The sequence below is a fragment of the Taudactylus pleione genome, unplaced genomic scaffold (assembly GCF_031769625.1).
Source record: "Taudactylus pleione unplaced genomic scaffold, aTauple2 ptg000256l, whole genome shotgun sequence".
Classification (NCBI taxonomy): domain Eukaryota; kingdom Metazoa; phylum Chordata; class Amphibia; order Anura; family Myobatrachidae; genus Taudactylus; species Taudactylus pleione.
In genome coordinates this window covers 6423898-6449008 of record NW_028284658.1, presented here as the reverse complement: position 1 = coordinate 6449008, position 25111 = coordinate 6423898, and the positions used below count along the sequence as shown (strand labels likewise).

Below are 25111 nucleotides of genomic sequence, written 5' to 3'. Positions count from 1 at the left end.
TTGGCGATATATCGGACGTTCAATGGAACGGACGATATATTGCGAGCAAATTGGCAGCTGTGTACCCAGATATGTCTGTGAACGACGTCATTCACAGACATATAGCATCAGCTGTGCTGCACAGCCGATATACAGTGCCTTGCAAAAGTATTCACCCCCCTTTGCATTTTTTCATGTTTTGTTGCCTCACAACCTGGAACTAAAATGGATTGTTTGAAGGTGTGCATCATTTCATTCACAGAACATGCCTACAACTGTGAAGTTGTGTTTTTTTTATATTGTGAACCAAACAACATTTAGGACAACATAACAGAAAACTTCAGCGTGCATAACTATTCACCCCCTAAAGTCAGTACTTTGTCGAGCCACCTTTTTAGCGGCAATTACAGCTGCAAGCCACTTTGAATAAGTCTCTATGAGCTTGCCACATCTTGGGATTTTTGCCTATTCCTCAAGGCAAAACTGCTCCAGCTCCTTCATGTTGGATGGTTTCCGCTTGTGAACAGCAATCTTCACGTCTGACCACAGATTCTCAATTGGATTGAGATCTGGGCTTTGACTAGGCCATTCCAACACATTTAAATGTTTCCTCTTAAACCACTCGAGTGTTGCTTTAGCAGTATGCTTCGGGTCATTGTCCTGATGGAAGGTGAACCTCCGTCCCAGTCTCAAATCACAGGCAGACTGAAACAGGTTTTGCTCAAGAATATCCCTGTATTTAGCACCATCCATCTTTCCCTTGACTCGTTGACTCGACATGTTCCCTTGACATGTTGACTCCAATCAGTTTCCCAGTCCCTGCTGCTGAAAAACATCCCCACAGCATGATGCTGCCACCACCATGTTTCACTGTGGGGATGGTGTTCTTGGGGTGATGGGATGTGTTGGGTTTTCTCCAAACAGCGTTTTCCTTGGTGGCCGAAAAATTTAATTTTAGTCTCATCTGACCAGAGCACCTTCCTCCATACATTTGGGGAGTCGCCCACATGCCTTTTGGCGAACTCAAATTGTGTCTTCTTATTTTTATCACTAAGTAATGGCTTTTTTCTGGCCACTCTTCCATAAAGCCTAGCTCTATGGAGTGTACAGCTTATTGTGGTCACTTGCACAGATATAACAGTCTCTGCTGTGGAACTCTGCAGCTCCTTCAGGGTTACCTTTGGTCTCTGTGCTGCCTCTCTGATTAATGCCCTCCTTGCTCGGTCTGTGAGTTTTGGTGGGCGGCCCTCTCTTGGCAGGTTTGTTGTGGTAACATGTTCTTTCCATTAGATGAGGATGGATTTGATGGTGCTCCGGGGGATCAGCAAAGATTTGGATATTTTTTTATAACCCAACCCAGAACTATACTTCTCAACAACTTTGTCCCTGACTTGTTTGGAGAGCTCCTTGGTCTTCATGGTGTGATGCCTCTTGCTTAGTGGTGTTGCAGCCTCTGGTGCCTTTCAGAAAAGGTGTGTTTATACTGACAGATCATGTGACACTTAGATTTCACACTGGTGGACTCCATTTCACCAATTATGTGACTTCTGAAGGTAATTGGTTGCACCAGAACTTTTGAGGGGCTTCATAGCAAAGGGGGTGATTACATATGCACATGCCAATTTTCAGAATTTTTTTTATAAAGATTCTTTTTTATATATATTTTTCTCATTTCACTTCACCAAATTAGACTATTTTGTGCAGATCCATCACATAAAATTCAGATTAAAAAAATAAATAAATTACAGGTTGTAATGTAACAAAAAAGGTAAAAAGCCAAGGGGGGTGAATATTTTTGCAAGGCACTCTGGGGTCATTCAGACCCGGTCATTAGCGCCGATGCGCTCGTACCGGGTCGATGGCCCCCCACAGAGCATGCGCACGACGGCGCCGGCGCCGTCGTGCGCATGCGTGAGACCCGCTACGACCGACAGCGCCGGTCGTAGCGGGTCTCGATCCAAAGGGGGCGAGCTGTCGATGTTGATTGACAGCTCGTCCCGTTTGGAAGGCGGGCCGGGGGGGTGGCAGCCCAAATGGAGGCGTTCCAAGACAGAGCCAGAAGCTCTCCGGGGCTTACGACAAGGGAGACCCTACCCTAGGGTCTCGTTGTAAGCCCCGATGGCCATCACCGTAGCGGTCGTTAGAGCTGTGGGTGTTAACCCACAGCCTAACGACCGCAACAGGGGCAGGCGGTCAGGATGCAAGCGGCCGCCCAGTTTCTGAGCAACCGCTTGCATCCTCCGACCGCCTCTGAATGAGGCCCTCTATCTGCAGATATATTGGTGCATCTGGCTGTGTGTAGAGGTGGTCTGCCGACCATCCGTACACTTGCTGCCGGGACTGATGTCACAGCTGGGTGGGCAATTCAAATGCCTGCCCAGCTGTGACGTCAGGATGACATGTCGAGTGGTAAGTACTTACCAGAATCGGCCGCTCGGTCAGCGTGACAGACAGTCGACCGTCAAGTCGACCTATTGTGTAACCAGCTTTAAAGGACTTAAAGGAAAATAATACAACTACTTTAGATTATAAGGGGTAAATTTACAACAGTGAGAGTTTTTAGAAGTGAGTTTTAGAAGAGATGTTGCCCATAGCAACCAATCAGATTCTAGCTTTTATCTTCTATAAGGTGCTACTTAAATGTTAAGTAGAATCTGATTTGCTATGGGCAACATCTCTTTTAAAACTCACTTCTAAAAACTTTCACTTTAGTAAATTTACCCCTAAGAGTATATGGAGGAATAAAACTGCTGTATCTAATAAGGGCTGATCTATAACCCCTAAAGCTGGGTACATACTGACAGATACATTGGCCGATCAATTGATCGGCCAATGTATCTGCTGCCTGTCGAGCAGTGTGTACCCGCGATATGTCGGTGAACTTCGGCGTTCACCAACATATCGCATTGGCTGTGCTGCACAGCCGATGGACAGATATGCCTGTAGACATATCTGTTCATCGGCAGGTGTGTAAGGGCGGTCTGCAGACACACACAGCGGCAGCCGCGAGGAAGGGGGCGGGACACGCACCCGACCCGCCCACAGGCTGCCGGGTACCGGCCACCGGGACCCAAAGGCATAAGCAGATGATGGCCGTTCAGTGTGTATGAGAGACCATCATCTGCAGATATATCTGCAGATCACTCAATCCGCAGATATATCTGTCAGGTGTGTACCCACCTTTAGTCAGTATATACTAGTCAAGATAGATAAATTTAATCATCTAAGGCACGCATTTCAACTAATTATGAATGAACTTATAAGTATCAGTGGAAATAAAATATTCACAATTTGTAAATTAATACATTTATGTGTCACTAATCTTAAAAACAAACAAAAAAACAAACAATAAAAATCTAAGAAATAATCTTAGACAACACAGACTGAAACATTGGACTTCAATTATAACTAAATAATATATTTTACATCAACTGCACGTGTGAAACAGCATGGAGGAAGGTGGCTCTCAGTACAGTGATGAGAGCACTCAGTGCCGCTGCTATATTTGTTTAGCTGTCGGACAGACTCATAGCTGAGCTGAGCAGTAAAATACATTGGTGCGTGTGTAGCTGCCCACAAGCTCTGGTTGCTCCACCCATGCTATGCCCGTGGATATAAACTAGCCCATTTCATCTTTATTTTAATATTCACCTCAATAAATGAGGTATGTATAGGGGCCATGAACTTAACGTGGTGTTGCCAATATCAACCAATCAAACATTTGTTTTCATTTTCTAAACTGTGCTAGAAAAATTCTATTCTGATTGGTTGTTACAGATAACTCTCTTTTTCTGCACAGTTACCTTGGGAACAATGTTCATATTTGTTTCTTAATATAGTTAGCAAGAAGAGTCAGGGAACATAGGGCAGAAAGGTGAGAGGTTATTAATCTAATTCTGCAAAACCTGAACATTTAATACATTTCTATGATGCAGTCTAAAAATATCACACATGTAAACACAGAAGTGATTACAGGGACACACAACATGGGGGATTTCCAATCCTCAATTACCTCACACTGTATATGGCCCATCTACTGTATATTAGCAATCTGATTGCAAATGAATACACTGAGAATGTGTTGTTGGATGTAAGTTCTCCCGAGATTAGGCCACGCCCCCTATTACCGGGGCCCGCCTTGGCTCTTGGCGACCCTGACTGAATGTTGAAATAGGGATGTAGTCATGTCGTCATAACAATGTCAGTTATGACATTGACATTGTTGAAGTGTCAACACTGAACACGTAGGCATGTACAGAATGTCAACATAATTGCAATGTTAATAATTCTGCACGGACAGGCAGCGGAGGGTTAGGCAGCAGACTGGCAGCATAGGGTTAGGGATAGGCTGCAGGAGGGGGATGTAGTTAGGAAGCCGACGGTCGAAATGCTGATCGCCGGCTTCCCGACTGTCAAATCCCGGCAGGGGTCTAATGAAAGGCGTCTAAATCCCGACGCCTATTATTATCCCTACGCCGGAAGCCCAACAGCCGGCATACCGAACGAAGGTAAGCCGGGTGGCGGGCGCGGACAGGGGAGGGTTAGGTTAGGGGCTCCAGGGGGGACTTAGGGATAGGCACCCCCCCGAGAGGATTAGGGCTAGGCATGGGAAGGGGGAGTTAGGGTTAGGCACCCCTGGGGGGAGGTTAGGTTTAGGCACCCCCCCGGTAGGGTTAGGTTTAGGCGGCGGGGAGAGGGGGTTAGGTTTAGGCACTTACAGGGGGGGGGGTTAGGGTTAGGCACTAGGGGGAGGTTAGGGTTAGGCACTAGGGGGGTGTTTAGGATTAGGCACCCCTAACGGAGGGTTAGGTGGAGAGAGAGGGTTAGAAATAGTACATTTACTTACCTTATCAGGATCTTCACTGCTGGTACTCAGGCGGTACTCCGTCGTCGGGATTTGAATCATACTGATCCCGCGGGATGGGAGGGTTAGGTACTAGGGGGAGGGTTATGCTACAGGAGGAGGGGTAGGATTAGTCATACTGCCAGAAGCCATGCAGTAAGAACTGCAAGTCCAGCTGACCACTGGACCCGGAAAAGACACCTCTGGAGTCGCTGGACAAGTCAGCACTGGACCACCAGGGACATTTTGAAGGCACTCTAATCTTGGTTGACATGATGAATGTTGACATGCCAAGCATGTTGACATTGTCATGTTGTCATGATGAATGTTGACAAAATACCCCACACCCCCGTTGAAATGGCCTCATATACTGACAAAAGATAAGATTCTGAGTTGGGAGTAAAGTGATAAAAAGAAAGTAACTGTGCACCAAGACAAACCATGCTGCAATGCAAGGGGTGCAAATACATTTATTTTCTTCGTATGCAGGGTTAATACTGGCTGCTTTTGCATGTATCCCACAAATGCTGGACTGCTTTATTTTTACAGAGCAATTTACAATTTACCCTATCATAGTTTGTCTAGCAGTCAGGGCGTCGACAATGACAATGTCAACATATTAATGTGGTCATTTGCATTATGCTTAGGGTTAGATTTAGGCTTATGGTTAAGGATACACTCACATTAAAAAGACACTGTCAACATGCCAACCATGTTGACATGACATAAGTACTGACATGACTCATTTCTACATGGTCAATGTTAGGGACTCAACTGAGGCTCACCGTGACGTGGTAGGTTTCTCTGCTTGTTTCCTTCTCTCGTCTCTTCTATTTCCTTTAAGTAGACTCTTTTAGAACACCTATAATGACATTTCTCAATAATGTCATACATATCAATCAAACCTCTCACATTGCAGTCTGACACCTTACACATGGAGCTATTTGCTCATGCATAGGAAATCTGTGAATTCAAACTATATGAAGCTACTAGTAATTGTTAGTTTAATACATTTGCAAGTAGGCAGATGTATGTAGTGTGCATCCACAAAACCAATGCCCTGCTGCCAGATACCACATAGATCTGCTCAGCTGCAAAGGTGTATACTGACAATTACAAGTAGCTTCTAAAGGTGCATAAACGCACAACGATTTTTTTGAACGATTATCGATAACAATATCTTTTATCATGCAATCGTTGAAAAAATCGTTCACTTACTGAGTTAAAACGATAAATTATTATCGTTCATGTTTGTAGTTTGTAGTTCAGTCAGACTGACCAACTCAACGATTTCCAGTAAGGGATTATGCAAAAAAGTTTGTAGTTCAAAAAAATCGCTCATTACATTTAGTAAATGAATGATTTCAGTAAACTATATTCGTTCATTTTTCTCTTGAAAAAATGAATGAAAATCATTTACTAAAATCGCTCATTTACTAAATCGTTGTGTATATGCAGCTATATAGTTAGAATTCACAGGCTTCCTATGCAGGAGCAGGTAGCTTCATGTGTGACTGCAAAGTCTGAGGTGATGGGTTTGAGTCCTGGGTATGACAGAATTTGAAATGTGTTAACTTATGGAGAATGTGACAGAAGGTGTGCAGGGGTGTTAGCCCGGCAGCAGAGGGGACCCAATAATCAGCGCAAACCCTGGATGTCTGTATGGAAAGGAGTTAAGGAAATAGGGTAGAGTGGTTTGTGGGTGGGGGCATTTTGGTGCAGTGGCCATACACAAAAGGAGATGAGAAAGGAGTTAGGTAGAGTGGGCCTGATATGCTTAGCTAAAGTGTGTTTTTGTGGGAGGAGGAATGGTTAGGTAGACATGGGACAGGCTCTATGTCTGTCTAGCAACATTAAAGTGGCGATTCAAATGGTTTTGGGTGCCCAAACATAATGTTGCTCTATTCGGGCACTAGTGCCGAGTGTGCGCGCCCAAAAGCATGGGGTTTAGCAGCTAACTAGGGATGTGCGCCGACCCCCGTGTTTTGGTTTTGGATCTGTATCTCCTTCAAGGTTTTGGATCTGGATTTGGTTTTGCAAACCACCCTCAAGTGTTTTGGTTTTGGTTTTGGATCTGGATTTTTTAAAATAAAAAATAGATAAAAAGTTTTAAAAACAGCTAAAATCATATAATTTATGCAATCCAAAACCCGAAATTCGGATCTAAAATCCGAATTCTGAACCGCAAAAAGGTCAAAACTGCGACCCGAATTTACCCGGATCTCCTCAGGAGATTAGAACCGTGACTCGGATTTACCCAGATTCACGAAATTCGGGTGGATTCGGATCTCTGGAGAACCGAACCGCAAATCTCTACAGCTAACTATCGTTTGGATGCCCAAACAGCCGACTTATCGCACATTTCTGCTCGCCACCTTGGGAGGCAGCGAGTAGAAATGTGTGCAGCCATAGCTATTCACGCTCAAAACGGAACAAGAATTGAATTGCTCCATTGGGCACCCAAAAGAAATAGCCGTGGCTAAAACATTTGAAACGCCCCCTAAAAGCTCTGAGGGAAGGCGGGGCCTCATTTCATCTGTAGCGCGCAACTGTAAAGACAGATTTTAAGCCCATTATATAACAGATGTTAATTCCAATTAACAAAGCAAACTTCAACTCTGTTATTTACAGTACTGATGGAAGAGAAAAGTAGGGCGCCTACCTCTCTGCAATTAGATCATGACCAGCAGCTGTCCTATGGGTCCTCCAATACCCTAATTCCAATGAGGAATGAAGTACAATGTAGAAAAAGAGGGATAGCGCGTGGTTGTCTAACCGGACCCAAGAGACACGCTATGCTTAATCATCTAAAAATGTATTAAAGACACATGTAATAAATGCAATAAAATATTAAATAGTTATAATTGCAAATACTGTCATATTCTGAGTATAAAGCTAAGAACCATGTGGATATAGAATAGACTTAAAGCGGAGCACCAGCTGTGTGCTCCGGTCTCATAGCAATATAGCTTGTCTGTCCATTCATATGAAAAAAAAAAGTGGGTATAATGAATCCTTCTAGAGGATATGTTTGTGTCCGTATTGGCTCACTGTGTAACAGTTCTTTTTAATATGGATCCGTAGTAACAAAGTTTATAATTGTATCCAATAGCTGCTGCACATAATAACATTAACGTCTGGGATAATATGAGCACAAACTAGAATCAATGTATCTCTTGCTGATGAAGGGGGAGGTGAGGATGGAGTCTGTTAACCCTCCCATTGCCCACCTAGGATATACGGGCTGGGGATTAAGGTAGGTATGCTGCTCACCTCTTTCTTCTTTGTATCTCCTGTTGAATGATTTGGCAATGCCGTGTGAGTTCAAAGATGCTGCAGCCATTGATTAACGATTGTAAATGGAAGTGAAGTCCCGCTTTTTCTACTTACAGCACTGATGCCTAATTCATAATTACAGTAGTACTTTCTACACACCTCAAACTCATCATTTAGAAAAATTATCCCCATGATCACAGACGCTGGGATATGTACTGAGGCGCCTACTGGGGCCATCGCAAGTCCAAGCAACTGTGCACAGCCACCATCACAGATCATTCAATAATCAGCCGTCTGAGCAGTGGCGTAACTAGGGCAGGGATGCTGGGGCTCATCCCTTGGGCACAGTGGGACCGGGGGCATGGGGGCGCGCCGCCGGCCACAGTACCGACCCGTCCTAGTTAGCCCGTGTAGTGCCGACTGCAGTGAGTGCGGTCAGCATTACACATTTACTCAGGACCAGCGCTAGGCTTCCCTGCGCCCAGCACTGGTCCTGTGCTGCACAGCCGAGCCCCTTCCCTCCCCCTGAGTGCTTACCCAATAGCGCCAGACGGAGGGTGGGAGGCGGGCTAAGGCTGGTTTATTTACACACACATCGCCACCAGCGCGGCGGCGATGTGTGTGTTAATCAGCGGCCAATGAGAGTCATACAGACTCTTATTGGCTGCTGCTGTATCCACTGAAAGAGCCAGGCTGTAGCTCATTCATGAGCTCCGTCTTCCGGCTCCTGCACTGGGTATTGGAAGAAACGTAATGACGTCTCTCCCATAATGCCGAGAACGCCAGCCCGGTGGTGCGGACGGCGGCAGGAGCAGGAGCCGGAGTGGGGATTCAGTGGTATTTTTTATTTATTTGTGTGTTTGTCTATTGGGGCACTGCATCGGGGGGGGGGACCTCTACTGGGGACTGCTACTAATGGGGAGGGAGACTACTACTGCGGGCACAGCATTGGGGAGGACCCTCTACTGGGAACTGCTACTGGGGGGACTACTACTGGGGGCACTGCATCAGGGGGGGACCATTACTGGGGAGGGGGCACTACTGGGGAGGGAGCTACTACTGGGGCACTGCATGGGGGGGACCTCTACTGGGGACTACTGCATTGGGGGGGACCACTGCTGGGGGCACTACTGGGGAGGGGGCTACTAATGGGGCACTGCTTCGGGGGGGGCACTACTGGGGGCACAGCATGGGGGGACTACTGGGGGCACTGAATAGGGAGGACCACTACAGAGGGCACTGCATAAGGGGCACTGGATAGAGGGGATCACTACTGGAGGCCTACATAAGGGGGACCACTACTTGGGGCACTGTATAAGGGGCACTGGATAGGGGGGATCACTACTGGGGGCCTGCATAAGGGGTTCACTACTAGGGGCTGCATAAGGGGGACCACTACTGGGGGCACTGTATAAGGGGGACCACTACAAGGGGCACTGACTAAGGGGGAACACTACTGGGGGCCTGCATAAGGGAGACCACTACTGGGGGCCTGCATAAGGGGGGGCCACTACTGGGGGCACTGCATAGCGAGGACCACTACATGGGGCACTGCATAAGGGGGATCACTACTGGCGTCCTGCATAAGGGAGACCACTACTGGGGGCACTGTATAAGGGGCACTACTGGGGGCCTGCATAAGGGGGACCACAACTGGGGACACTGTATAAGAGGCACTAATGGGGGCACTGGCACTACTGGGGGCACTATATAAGAGGCACTACTGGGGGCACTGTATAAGGGGCACTACTGGGGGCACTGTATAAGGGGCACTACTGGAGGCACTGCATAGGGGGACCACTTCTGGGGGCCTGCATAAGGGGGACCACTACTGGGGGCACTGCATAGGGGGGACCACTACATGGGGCACTGCATAAGGGAGACCACTACTGGGGGCACTTGATAAGGGGCACTACTGGGGGCCTGTATAAGGGGGACCACTACTGGGGGCACTGTATAAGGGACACTACTGGGGGCCTGCATATGGGGGACCACTACTGGGGGCACTGTATAAGGGGAACTTATAGGTAGCTGCATAAGGGGGACCACTACTGGGGGTACTGTATAAGGGGCACTACTGAGGGCCTGCATAAGAGGGATCACTACTGGGGACATTGCATACTGAGAGTACTGTATAAGGGGCACCTACTGGGGGCTCCATTTTTAAATAAGGGGAACTTATACGGAGCTGCATAAGGGGGACCACTACTGGGGGTACTGTATAAGGGGCACTACTGAGGGCCTGCATAAGAGGGATCACTACTGGGAACATTGCATACTGGGAGTACTGTATAAGGGGCACCTACTGAGGGCTCCATTTTTAAATTTGCCCTGGGCTCCATATACCCATATAGTAGTTACACCACTGCATCTGAGTAGCCCTATGGTCGCGCAGAATTGGCGCCTAAACTGAGACGCAGGAACCACTTTATCTGTGTACGGGATCATAGTTGTAGGCTGAAACGTAAACCAAAAGAGATTGCAACTTTCCTGCATTTTTGTCGCTACTCCCCGTAACTGACCCCAAAATGGCCCTGAATGTCAATCACTTTGCAAAGAATTCCTCACTGCATGGGGGTTCATTAAGGCACGTGTGCAGTACGACCGTGGCGCATGTGCAGTCGGCTGAACTGCGTAAATATCGGCATTTTGTACATATCTGATTCAGGCCCAGAATTCACACATAAATAATCAATACCTAAAATAAGGTGTTCTATAAAGCACTATTTAAATTAGTAGGATCAGTAAATGGAATCTGTCTGTATACACTATAAAAGCTGTCTGTATACCTGCCTCAAGTAATGGACCAATCAAAGTCTTACAGCTGTTTTATGGTTAAATATGCTCCAAGATGGTGTACTTGCACATGTCCCAATTACCAGTACATTGTCCAGCATGTATGAAGATAATTCTTTAGTGGGAATCCATGCAGACCACAATCTCAAAGCTTGTATGCTCTGTACCAACACCACTAAGTGAAATACATAGTCCTGATGTGAGCACACAAACTACTCCTGCAGCTGCGGCAGAAATCCAAACAAAAGGTGATAGGTTATTCTCTGGATCCAGTGTACAGTACGGAGATAGTACAATGGTAATGACAGATGAGAGTACTGTAGTTCTCTAACTAGTTTTGTCTATATTGAGGCTTTATCGAAGAGTAATGATTATTTGTTTCCCTTGGTGGTGTTGGTACAGAGGAGATTGTGCTCTGCATGGATTCCCACTAAAAATTACAGTTTACAAGCTGTATTTGAAAAATGACAGTTAGGAGCTGATTGGTTGGCACTTTATTACTCTCCACTTCTGACACTTATCTGACAAAAGTATAGCCAAGCATAACTGTTGACTATAAATGCAATTTCCTACCACCTGGAAGACATTATTCAACCTGTTTCTCTAGCTTTTTATTTGTGCTAAAAATACTTATGTTTAGATTTTCTAAAGCTACTAAACATGAAAAGTGGAGGTGTTGTCCATACCAACCAATCAGATTCAGTCTATCATTTTCTAGGATGCAATAGACAAATAACAGCTAGGGGTAAATTTACTAAAATGAGAGTTTTTAGAAGTGAGATGTTGGCCATAGCAACCAATCAGATTCTACTTAATATTTAACTAGCACCTTCTAGAACAGTAGTTCTCAAACTTGGTCCTCAGGACCCCCACACAGTTCACGTTTTGCAGGTCACCCAGCAGGTGCACAGGTGTAATCATTACTCACTGACACATTTTAAAAGGTCCACAGGTGGAGCTAATTATTTCTCTTGATTTAGTGTGGAGACATGGAAAACATGCACTGTTTGGGGTCCTGAGGACCGAGTTTGAGAACCTGTGTTCTAGAAGATAACAGCTAGAATCTGATTGGTTGCTATGGGCAACATCTCCACTTCTAAAAACTCTCACTTTAGTAAATATACCCCTAGTATCTGTTTGGTTGCTATGGGCAACACCACCACTTTTCATTTTTAGAAGCTTTAGTTAATCTAACATTTTTCTCATCTACCTTCAAAATGAAATGAGACAACATAACTTGCCCCTCTCTAATGTGTTTTACCTGATTTACCTAGACACTTCTAGACATTCTCTTAAGTAAGCCGACCCTATGCGGCTGCTTGCCAGCTAAATAAAGATTCACACACTGGTCTCTTGAGGAAAAACAATGGTCACAGCTTTATTAAAAACCAAACAAACCACCACAGCAATCACGGGAAAGCAGAGCGCAAGGGCGTATTCACCTTACCCGTAAGCACCCTACCCATCATGACCATACATACCTGTCTACTCGCCCATGACATGACACCAATAGTGGCCTAACCCCTTTGCTTTAGGGGGTGTGTGCGTCGCGGGCCTATGTTTATGGCTATACCTTGCGTGCGTCTTTCCCCCCCGCATGCGTTCTCTTTCCCCTGCAGCTTCCTTTCTCCCTATCCTCCCTCCTCCTTCCCTCCCAGCGATGGCCCTATCCTACAGCTCTCTGCTTGCCCAAATGTAAGGGCTGCCATGCCTGTTCGCTCTCCTCTTTCCGGTGCTGCAGCCAAGGAGCTGGCCTCGCGGCCATGCTACTTATATGGCTTTGGCGCCATTCATCGCCTCTGCTGGCATTTTACTCATTTTACACCCTGAGGTAGGTATTCATTTACTAATGGTGTCATGCCCCCTGCTTGCATTAGTGATCCGGACTGCGTACATGGATGCATAATCGGCTCATCTGCGACATCATCGGCCTCCTGCTTGCATTAGTGATCCGAGTTGCATTCTAGGATACATCATCGGCTCATCTACGACACCATCGGCGGGATGCGTGACTTGTGGGGTTGCGCATGCTGGCCGCCACAGATACAGAAAAGAGGCCAGGAAATCTCCATCCTCCGACTGAGATTCTGGTCTCGTCCCTCCCACACAACAGCAGCAACATGCATCCGTTTTGAGAAACAGAGGCCATAACCGCCCCCAAACAGCATCAGATTGTTAATCACTGACAGTCTGATGCTGTACTGAGGACCTGATTCATAGATGGATGATAATGCAATTTTCATGCAGATCGAGCATTGCTTGTTTGCTATTACGCAAGCGTATGCACCACACTGCGCATGTGCTGCGATCACATTGCGATCACGTACGCACAGAGGAATCCATCACTAAGTGAGTGACAGACTGCCAGCGTTTGGGGGTGGTAATGGGGAGTGGTCACAAAAACGCAGACATGCCTGTCCGTTTCAACGCCGTTACATGGACATGCATAAATTAGCCACTGCGATTGCATACGCAGCTCTGCATGTCAGAAGAGCACCCAAGGCTGCTGCAGGTCAGACATGCCGCAAGTGTAAAATGGCCGCCGATGTGCGTCGATGTTACTGTTGTTTACATAGGTATGCGTAGTCGCACGCAGGTAAGAAGGCAGCAGTGTGCGTCTTTATGCTCAGGTGACCTTTGCTGACATTTGCATATTATCGCAGCTGCGTTGCATATGATAACTCAGTTGCGATCGCATTAGCATCTGTCTCTGAATCAGGCCCTGAGTACGGGTCCGGCACATATGCGCAAAGTACCAAACATCGGTACTTTGCGCTATGCGCAACACCTCCACCCAATGTAGTTTTGATTTTTTTTCTGTCATGTTAAAATTGTAGGAAGCAATCCTTTAGATTTTGTTTTGATTAAAAAGATCATATTTATATTTTTAAAGACTGGATTGTAACATTTATGCCTGTATATTGCTTAAAAAAAACCCTATAGAGTATGCTGTATTAGTGCATCAGCAGCATGGTTGGCGTAGTATTTAGCACTACTGTCTAACAGCACTTAGGTCGTGGTAGATATGTGCTGAGTTTGTATGTTCTCCCAATGCTTCCATAAGTTTCCTATGGATGCTCTAGTTTCCTCCCACACTCCAAACACACACTGGTAGGATAATTAGCTCCAGACAAAAAAAGAACCCTAGTGTGTGTCCATGTGACAGGGAACATAGGGCCCGATTCAGACCCACTTGCTAGATGCGGTCGCTCGTTCGATGCGTATGCAAATTCAGCAAGGCAAGCGAACGCACGGCAAGGCATTAGTACGCCCACTATGTCTTGGCGTGCGATCGCTTTGTGTATGCAGACGCCCACCAGCCTGTCTTAAGACGCCCACTTGCGCACGTCATCTCCAGGAAGTGTATGCAACCATCGGACCCATACGCAGCACTTGTGGCTGACCGTACCCTACCGCAAGCTCTGCAAGCACTTCAGTATAATATTAAACCAAGTGACGTGTACTATGACGTTGCCTCTTAATTATGCACGCTTCTGAAATGGCGTTGAGACGCTCAGGCACGCCGGCATTCGCACCTCCACTCCCCCGTTTTTAATGGCCAGCCACTGTCACCACCCACAAACGGCTTCTCCTGTCACTCATTCAGCCGGCTTGTCTATGCACGGCGAGAGAACGCTTCCCGATTGCTCGGAATGGTTCGTGCACGCGCACTGCGATGCATACGCATGCGCAGAATGCAAAAATCGTCTGGCTGCGTTACAACGCTTCCTAGCGGGCTGGTCTGAATCGGGCCCATAGACTGTAAGCTCCACTGGGGCAGGGACTGATGTGAATGACTGAAAATATTCTCTGTAAAGCGCTGCGGAATATGTGCATGCTATATAAATATCTGTTAATAAATAAATCAATACTAATACTTAGCAAAATGGTTTAACTGCTTTACTCACTGGCATTTGCTAAATTTGTAATCTTCTGTAAAACTGATTTAGATATATTAGCCTTTGATCCCTACATAAGTCAGTCCTATCGCTCACAGTACTGATTCTGCTTCACCTCAGAGTTACTGTACTAATAATACACACCTCTACCATTCCACACACAGTGCTGACCTTTACTTCTCAATCCCATGACTAAGAACTATGATTAAAAACATAACTCTATCATCCATCCACAATACATGATATCCTTAATAGGGCGAGATGCAGGAAGGGGAGAAATGCGGTCAAACCCCGAAAATGTGGGTTTGACCACATTTCTCATATGCGCTAAGCCCCGCAGTGCTATGCACTCCGGGACTTACTTGCGGTGGGTAATGCCATCTTCCTGACGGCGTTACCCATAGAAGCCTATGGGCTTCTTTCCGCAGAGTGCTGATAGAGGGATCCAATCGGATTCCTCCCAGCACCCCCGAGGCATGTGCGTCCTTCTGCACATGCGCAGAAGGATGCCGGAGGGGCTTCTGGGTCATAGACCCGGAAGTCCCTCCATGGCAAAGGGCCACTCTTACCGACAGAGTGGTCCTTTGCGGGGATCTTCATGCATACCAGCGTTACCAACACCGGCATGCATGCAATGACTGGGGGAATACATCACATTGCTAGTGTGATGCGTCATGCATCCCGATTCCCGACCATAGTATTAATTGGTCCATACATGAATGATTCCTAATTATTACACACCTTAGAGATCCCTACACACCTCAACTATGAGTCACAATAATGGTAAGGTGATTCATCAACTCCTTCATTAACTAAACATTATTAGTTCTAGCACTAATCTCTGCAAGCTCCAAGTCATAGAATTGTGCCCTATAGCTGCATCATCATTAATGTAATGTATCCCACCACCTATACCACCTCCATACCTGACACGTGGGTTTCTGTATTGCTACTTGACACAAGCCTCATCTCCCATATTACTGTGGCGTATTTTACCCATCTATCTATATTTATCCATGTACTTACTATCCCTGCACAATCATGTTTACCTTCTTCTGGGTCATTTCTCAGGCAGGCCTCATGGAGGGTGACCCGGGAAGGGAAAGACACTCTCTTGCTCCTGGTGGGTGTCTTCCTTCTGGCTTTCTGCTGTCGCCGCCTCCTATTCTCATCTTCCCTCTCACTTTGTGCCCACCTCTTCAGTTGTTGCTCTCTCCTTTTCTTTGCAGCACGTAATCTCTCTAAGGTAGATGCTTTCTCCAATAGCTGAAGTTCTGCCAGTAAGTCCATTGGTTTTGTGGCCATATCTCACTGTCAGAACAGCATTATCTCCTCTCTTACAGTAAGGGGTGGATGCCTTGACATACCTGTAGAATAAAATACATATTGCAATTGGAAACTGAAGAACCACTGTTTGGTCTGTGAAAATGAACTGGGGTATAGAGTTTTTAGAAGTGGAGATGTTGCCCATAGCAACCAATCAGATTCTAACTGTTATCTTCTAGAAGGTGCTAGTTAAATGTTAAGTAGAATCTGATTGGTTGCTATGGGCAACATCTCCATTTTTAAAAACTCTCACTTTAGTAAATATACCCAAGAGTTAAAAGGCCAAATTAATCTAAAGTTCCTAACAGTCCTGACATATAGCAGTGTAACCTAGGGACCTAATTGACAGCAGTGTGTTTAATCTCTGATCATACAGCTGTGTAGCGCATCCTGTATGGTAAATGAGACAGGCGACAAATGAAACCAGAGCAGGAAAGACAGATGCAGACTGGTCAATGATGTGACTTCCTGCGCTAGTAAATGACACACTGCTCAGCACAATGAACAATTACAAGGCATTGGGGAAAATATAGAAGTTATATTTACAAGTATAATATAGAAGATCACAGATAACAGTCTGGCAGGTTAGTGTATAAACCCCCTACACAATGTGAAAATTATCATCGATTTCATACTTGTTAGAGAAATACACAATAAAGAAACTAACAACTTTGGCAGGAAGAAAATTATATATATTTTATGTCTCCTACAAATGTTGCTTCCAGAGTCCCAGTATAAACTTACACCTGTAAGGGGGAAGCCTTAGGAACAAAATGAATTGCTCATGCCAAATGGGAGACAGAAAACAGCAGGAAAACTATCATAGCGAGAGCAATTTATCCACTGACAATAGCAATTAGAAAGGTGACATAGGGCCTTTCTCATAAAAAGACAGGCTGACAACTTTATAGTTCAGGACATGATATCTTCTCTAAATAAAAATGTATGATCCAAGCGGGATGTAGTTAATAAACGAATAAACCTACAGTCAGGACGCCAGCTGCCGAAATCCCGGCACTGGAATCCCGAACTGCGGCCAGAAGACCGGCGCCGGAATCCCGACACGAGTAGAGATGCCGGAATCCCGACACAAGTGGAGATGCCGACTCTGGAATCCCGACAGCCAGCATCCCGTCTGTAAGTATAGTGGGGCGGATTAGCTGTTAGCCGTGGGGGGGGGGGGACGAGGGTGTGTGTGTTAGGTTTAGGCACCATGGGGGGGAGTTATGGTTATGCTGCGGGAGGGGGGAGGTTAGGGGTAGGCTGCGGGGGGGAGGTTAGGGTTAGGCTGCGGACTAGGGGGGTTGGGCACCACTGGGGGGAGGTTAGGGTTAGGCACTGAGGGGGGAGCGTTATGGTTAGACACTAAGGGGGGAGGGTTAGGTTTAGGCACTAACCGGGAGGGTTAGGGTGCGGGGTAGGGAGGGTTAGTGTTAGGGTACAATAAAGGAGGGTTAGGGGGTGAACAGGGCAGGGTTACAGTACTTACTGTTCCCCTGTCGGGATTGTCAGCATCAGGATGCTGCTGTCGATGTATTGACAGGTGGCATCCCAAGTGCCGGTATTTCATACCCAACCCAACCAAACGCATATATTGAGCTTGATGTGTAATTCCTGTACCTGCTAGACACCATTATGTTCCTTCCTGGAAATGAATTAACTGAAAACATATGCAGGACATAAAATGCGTAAATTGACATAAATTACAATAATAAAAATATCACCCAATCCAATCCCTTATTCTCCATAAAACATACTCAAGAGCCATCACTGCCCCATAGTTGACTGGCTATGTACGGGTAACTGCTGGGTCAGCTATTGACAAGACCACTTCACTATATACTCATGGAGAAATATGCGCATGATATATATATATATATATATATATATATTATATATATATATATATATATATATATATTTTCATGCAATATAATTGACAAGTCACCATGGATGATATCCTGTACACGTGTTCAGTGTTCATTTCACACAAAATGCAGAAGGCTGAACGTGTGTAATGTGTCCATTATGGACAAGGCACCTGCTACATATAGTGCAGTCATAATATATATATATATATATATATATATATATATATGTATATATATATATATACTGTCCATTGCCAGCACTGCTTTATAAATACATTGTATTATTAATATATTCTTTCACATTCTAAATAAATGTAAGCTCTGTTTACATGTCATGTATAGACATCTGATGCACACAAATACACACAAGAAAAAAATGAAACATCTTTACATATTCTACCAGAAAGACTCTGTAATATACCTCTATAAGAATCACTGCGCTGAGACCAGCACACAGCTCCCAGATGCCACTAGACAAGGGTCAGGAAGCATTCTCAAATCTCTGGGACCACCAGGCAGCTCTTAGGATCGAGTAGAAATAGAAATTGTGATCCAACTGACAGCATTGAGGGAGTATGCAGTCACACCGCTGGGATCAGCACACAGTGCTACTAGCTCTGCAGAGTAAAGAGAAGAGGCGTCTGCTGCAGCCTGACAACCAAGCGAGGAGGGGGAGAGAGCAGACTGAGACAGTCTCATTATACAACTCCGCCTACAGCACAACCAAGTGCTGCTGCTAAACCCACATACTGTACATACACCACACACAAGCTTGTTCAGTACGGTACTCTGCGTACAATACAGATAAACACACTGCTCTGCTTATAATACATATGTATTCTTAAAATACTCACTGCTCTGTGTATCTAACATAGGTATACACACTGGTTTGTGTATAATACAAATGCAAACACTACTGTAGGTAGATAATACAGATATATTCTGTATACACTACTACATAATGCAGATTGACACACTATTCGGTGTATATAAAACAGATACACACTAATACAGATAGATACACTATTCTGTGTTTATATGACATATGTACACACTACTCTGTGTATAATAACGATACACACAATATAATACGGCAACACTGCATTAAATATATATTTTTATTGCACCTTTATATCTGTCTATCTACAAAAAATCACGATAGCACTCTCCAAATTATCCAGAAACAAACTATGCTTTACTTTATAATCCCATTATCACTAGTAGAAAATATATATATTGCACAGTCACTACACCATAAAAAAAGCTTCAGCAAAAAAGTGCATGAATATTGGCACTTGATATTGGCCACTTATCATGTCGGTCGACTTCGGCCACCTCCGGGCCATTCCAGACTGCCACCCAGTTCAAATTGCCAGCGGCGTGGACATGCTGCAAATTAATTGTGACGGCCATACACTTTTTTGCTGAAGCTTATGGTTTAGTGACTGTGCAATATATATATTTATATATATATATATATATATATATATATATATATATATATATATTTATTTATTTTCTTAAGGTACATACACACACAACGATTTTTTGAACGATTATCCATAACGATATAGTTTATCGTTCAATCGTTGAAAAAATCATTCACTTTCTGAGTTAAAACGATGAACAATTATCGTCCATGCACGTTCACGTTTGTAGTTTGTAGTTCAGTCAGACTGACCAACTGAACGATTTTCATTAAGGGAATATGCAAAAATCGTTTGTAGTTCAAAAAAAATCATTCATTACACTTTAAAAATCTGACAGATAATCTGACAGAAAATCGTTCAGAAAATTGTTGGTAACAAAATCGTTGTGTGTGTATGCAGCTTTACTGGTGATAATGTGATTATAAAGTAAAACATTGTTTGTTTCTGGATAATTTGGAGAGTGCCATCGTGATTTTTTCTTTTATGTGGCTAAACTGAACAATGGTATGGCTTTGAATGCAGCACCCCAGAGGATAAATCATAAATAAGGAGAGTGCGGATTTGTGATTTAATTATCTATCTATCTATCTATCTATCTATCTATCTATCTATCTATCTATCTATCTATCTATCTATCTATCTATCTATCTATAATGCTGGGTACACACTATGCATTATTTTGTTGGTACAACCGACAGTGCATAGTGCATCTGTGGGAGTGACATATCAGGTCAGCCCTGCAGCACAGCCTATGCCAATATATTTTACAGATATATCAATGCATCTGCCTGTGTGTACAGGCAACCCGTCAATACCCATACACTGGCACAGGAAATGGCAACATTGACATCACAACTGATTGGGTAAATGTAAATGCCTGCAAAGTTGTGATGTCTGGCCAAACATATCAAGAGGTCGATTGGTAAGTGTGTATAGATTACCAAGACGGCCGCTCAGGAGGAGCGACGGCAGGTCGGCCACGGGTTCACTTAAGTGTGTACCCAGCTTATGATAGGCACACACACTACTTGGTGTATAATAACTATACACACAATAATCTGTACTATATAATACACACAATGCTTTGTGTGTCTATGGGCTCTATTTAATATTTAGTTTTATAGCGCTTTGCTCCTAAAGGACTCAAAGATACTTTACATTTGCCTTTACAGTACAAAATACAAAATAAGCTTAAACAATGGACATTAGTGAAATGCTTGGGAGAAGAGGTAAGTCTTGAGTCTATTTTTGAAGGATTCTAGAGTGGAGGCCTCTCGAACTGTGCGGGGAAGTGAGTTCCATAAGGTTGGAGCCACAAAACTGAAAGCTCGACCCCCAGACGAATTCCGGGAGATTCTAGGTACTGTTATTAGTCCTTCGTCAACGGATCGCAGTAATCAAGTGGGACAGTAAGGAAACAGAAGCTGCTTCAGGTACCTTGGGCCATGGTCATATAGGGCTTTGTAAGTTAGTAAGCCAATAATGAAAAAAATTCGCCATCTGACAGGTAGCCAGTGAAGGGAGTAGAGTATGGGTGTTATGTGGCTGGAACGGGGCTCGTTGGTTAATAGCCTGGCAGCTGCGTTTTGTACCATCTGCAAGTGGTGCAATTCTTTTGCTGAGAGACCAAATTAGAGGGCGTTGCAGTAGTCTAGGCATGATGATATAAATGCATGTATGACTTTAGGCAGATCTTCTAAGGGAATGAAGTGCTTGATTCTGGCTATGTTCCTCAGATGAAAGAATAAGAATTTGATTGTGGCTGATACCTGATGTTTAAGTGTCAAGCCACTATCCAAGTCAACATACAGTAAATGAAAAATTTATAGCGCTGATAGAGGGTAATGATCTTATTAAATCTTATTAAAACAGATGAAGTGCAATCAATTTTAAAAGATTATATAGAATTTTAATAATGTATATAAAAAAACATACATATAAAATACATGTAAAAAACATGTATAGACCAGTCTGTATTTGAGCTACCCTTGCATGAAATAGTAATATTCGAGTGGATATGAATAACAAAGTCTTATTGCTCTATGACTCCTTTGAGATAACAGTGGAAAGAATATTAGAAATTCCAATTGGATTAGTCTCTACCAACTCACGATGTATAGGGATCCAGAGAATATCAAAGCGGCATCACGCTTATTGAAGTGTCCCTTGGAGTGGTGAAACACAAATATAGTCCATGGGATTCCTTTAGAAGCCACTGTAAAAGTCCGTCTGTCGTTTGGTGAATGCCCAGACAAGAAATTGAATGGTCCACGGAGTCCGTTCCAAATTAGAGCTGACAGCAATGTAAGTGTATCCAGAAGAGTCTTCTTCATGTAGAGAGGTGCTCAATCTACTAACGCGTTTCGCTGGGTAACCCCCAGCTTTATCAAAGGTAATCATATGTTGGAGTATTAGGGATATTTATACAGGGTCAATATGGCCACTAATTGCTCACACATGAGATTAATTGCACTTCATCCATAAATACACATTAAAAAGAAACAAGTTAACACTAATAAAGAATCCTAATTATGAGGCAAACTTGTTATTGTTCAAAAATTAAAAGTTTAAACATGCAATGAGCTTTTCCGTCCAGAATTTTATTTCTCTGCTTTACACTGCATAGCGTGTTGAGCCGATCATGTGATATAAACAACAGACCATGTGACATTGCTAAGTCACATGGTCTATTTGTTGATAGAAGGACGTCACATTCGGCCTGGCATTCCGGCGCATTATGAGGCCGGAGGTGGGAGACCAACCACGTGACCGCCCGCCGTACTTGTGCACGCGCCCTGCGTTGTTGCCATTCACTGTGCACAATGGACACCAGCACTTCTCGGCGTCCTCCCGCCTCCTATTCACTTCTCACGATCCGTGAGTAAGGGCAACATGTGACTCTCATATGTCACAGGACCGCCATATTACATACGGTTTTTGCCCTGAATAAAGATGGCTATTTTAGATTACTTAGCCAACAGGGTAAGTTCAAATAACGTATATGTAAAAACATATTAGATGTTTATATAAATATAAATACAAGCCCAAATTTTATTATAATCACGATCCTCAAAATGGATATATAGCATAATTACCTAATCGCCATAATAATTATGGCTTTGCCCTTAGCAAACATGGCGGATTTAGTATCGTGTAATGAACTCTGTTGTGGTCTAATCTATATACCTACAAACATATAGGGATAACAACATGATACAAATTACATAAGATCATGAAGTATGGAATATACATATAAATATTCCCCAATAGATGATCATCTGTAAAGGGGTACAAAACCACCATACTTAGTGAGTCATGACTCATATTGTTAATAGATCCTGATACTTAATATATCAGATCATATGATGGATCAACAATATATATTATATGACCATCTAACAACACATCATAGTTATTGTTAATTCAATTGAAACCTACTATTTTTAGTAATCATAAACTCTTCGACACTCTATAACTTCCTATATTAAGTCTATAGTTGTATATTATCTATCCATACTTAGTTGTTGGAGTTCCAAAACATTATTATAAAATGTATTCAGTTAGAAAGAGAATCAAAAGGACTAAGTCTAATACCACCATTGTCATTATTGGGACTATTGGCATTAAACATCCAGAGCAGCAAATGATGAATAACATCATCAAAATTCTACACATAATATATGGAGATGAAAATTTAGTAATACACTTATAGAACTACATTCAATTCTACCGATTCATTTAAGCCGTTCGGGTGTAATGTATCTAACTTAAACATCCAGAAGATTTCTTGAATACAGAGACGTTTAAATCTGTCGCCTCCTCTTTTCGTGACTGATATATGTTCTAATCCCGTAATTGTCAAACATGTCGGATCTCCATTATGTTTCTCATCATAGTGTTTGGATAAGCTATGATTGAGATTCCTATTAAGAATATTTCTACGATGTTCCATGAATCTGGTTTTAATTTTTCGAGTTGTCCTTCCTACATAACGTAAATTACAACCACATGTGAGTAAATATATAGAAAATTCAGTATTACAATTTAAGAAACTCCTAATATTAATCTGCTCTTCATTCCCACAAACTATAACCTTAGTGGGTTTTTTCACATGTTGACACGTGGTACATCTGTTCCCTCCACACTTATAAAAACCACACGTTGGCTTTAGCCAATGTGGGCCAGAGTTGACAACATCACACTTCTTCTTGATTATTGGGAGCATTAGATGACTCGGTGCCAAAATATTTCTTAGTGATTTGTTTTTCTTAAAAATAAAAGTCGGTTTGATAGGTATGCAACCTTGTAGGATGTTATCCTGTCTGAGAATATTATAGTTGTTTAATATTATTTGTTTAATCTTCCCGTATTGGCTATTATATGTTGTGATAAATGCCAAATTACTATCATTATTTTTATTTTTATTATTATTATTTTCCTTCTTATCTGAATTCTCTATAGTTTTTTTAGATTTTTGATGTAAAAGAGTCTCTCTAGGTGTTGCTCTGGTTTCGTTCAATGCTTTTTGAATAATAAAATCAGGATATCCCCTAGTTAGAAAAGATTGTGCCATTTCTTGTGCTTGAGTCTCAAAAGTAGCTAAATCTGTGCAATTTCTCCGTAATCAGAGTAATTGGCCCTTGGGAATGTTCCTCTTCCACGCGGCACTATGTTCGCTTTTGTAATGTAGGTACGCATTTGTTCCAACTGTTTTATTATAGTTGGACGTGTGAATGGTGCCCTCTTTTATCTCTAGGGTTATATCAAGAAAATGAATTAAAGTGGGGTGATAAGTGTATGTAAACTGTAAATTTTAATCATTAGTATTCAGTGATGTGACAAATGTGAGTGCTGTTTCTAGATCACCATCCCAAATAATAAATAAATCATCAATATAATGGCCATAGAGGACCAGGCACCCGCCGATCCCGCCTCCCCACACATGTTGGTCCTCAAAGTGACCCATGTATAGGTTAGCGTAGCTCGGCGCGAACCTGGTCCCCATGGCCGTTCCCATCACCTGTAAATAGTGGGTGTCCAAAAACATAAAGTGATTGTGACGTAAAATGAAAGAAATAGAATCCAACAAAAATTGAATGTGTTTCTCAGACAAATCATTATCCAACTTCAATTTTGCTTCTATGACTTGTAAACCCTTATCGTGAGGTATGTTTGAGTACAAACTCTGTGCATCCAGAGTGAGGAATGCATAAGATTCTTTCCACTCTAAATCATTTATTAACTTCAAAAAATGGGTAGTGTCTTTGATATGTGATTTTAACTGAGAAACACATGGTTGTAAAAAAGTGTCAACATAATGTGATAAATTAGAAGAAAGTGACCCAATACCTGAAATTATAGGACGACCAGGAGGTGCTGTGAGGGACTTGTGAATTTTTGGGAGGTGATAATATATAGGGATAATCATATGTTCAATTAAAATAAATTTATATTCTTCTCTTGATATGACCCTATCCTCAAGTGCCGCGTCTAAGAGATTTATCAAGGTGGGGAGATAGAGTTTAGAGGGGTCTGATGTTAATTTACAGTAAAAATTAGAGTTATCAAGTTGGCGAATAGCCTCAGTTATGTAAACATCTCTATTTTGTATCACCAGGCCCCCCCCTTTATCAGCCTCCTTTATTACTATTTGAGTATCCTCAGTTAGTCTACGTAATGCTCTTTTTTCCC

General features: G+C 43.3%; 1 protein-coding gene across 1 annotated transcript in view; it reads right to left on the bottom strand.

The window, feature by feature from the left end:
* Positions 1 to 18629, bottom strand: part of PPP1R16B (protein phosphatase 1 regulatory subunit 16B) — a 73529-nt gene extending 54900 nt beyond the window's left edge. Inside the window, exons 1-2 of the mRNA XM_088480622.1 lie at positions 18412 to 18629; positions 15843 to 16160 (exon numbers count right to left, since the gene is read on the bottom strand). Coding sequence (XP_088336748.1) covers positions 15843 to 16098 — 256 coding nt within the window. The 5' untranslated portion in view covers positions 16099 to 16160; positions 18412 to 18629. The remainder of the gene's footprint in view (positions 1 to 15842; positions 16161 to 18411) is intronic.
* Positions 18630 to 25111: the final 6482 nt, after the last annotated feature.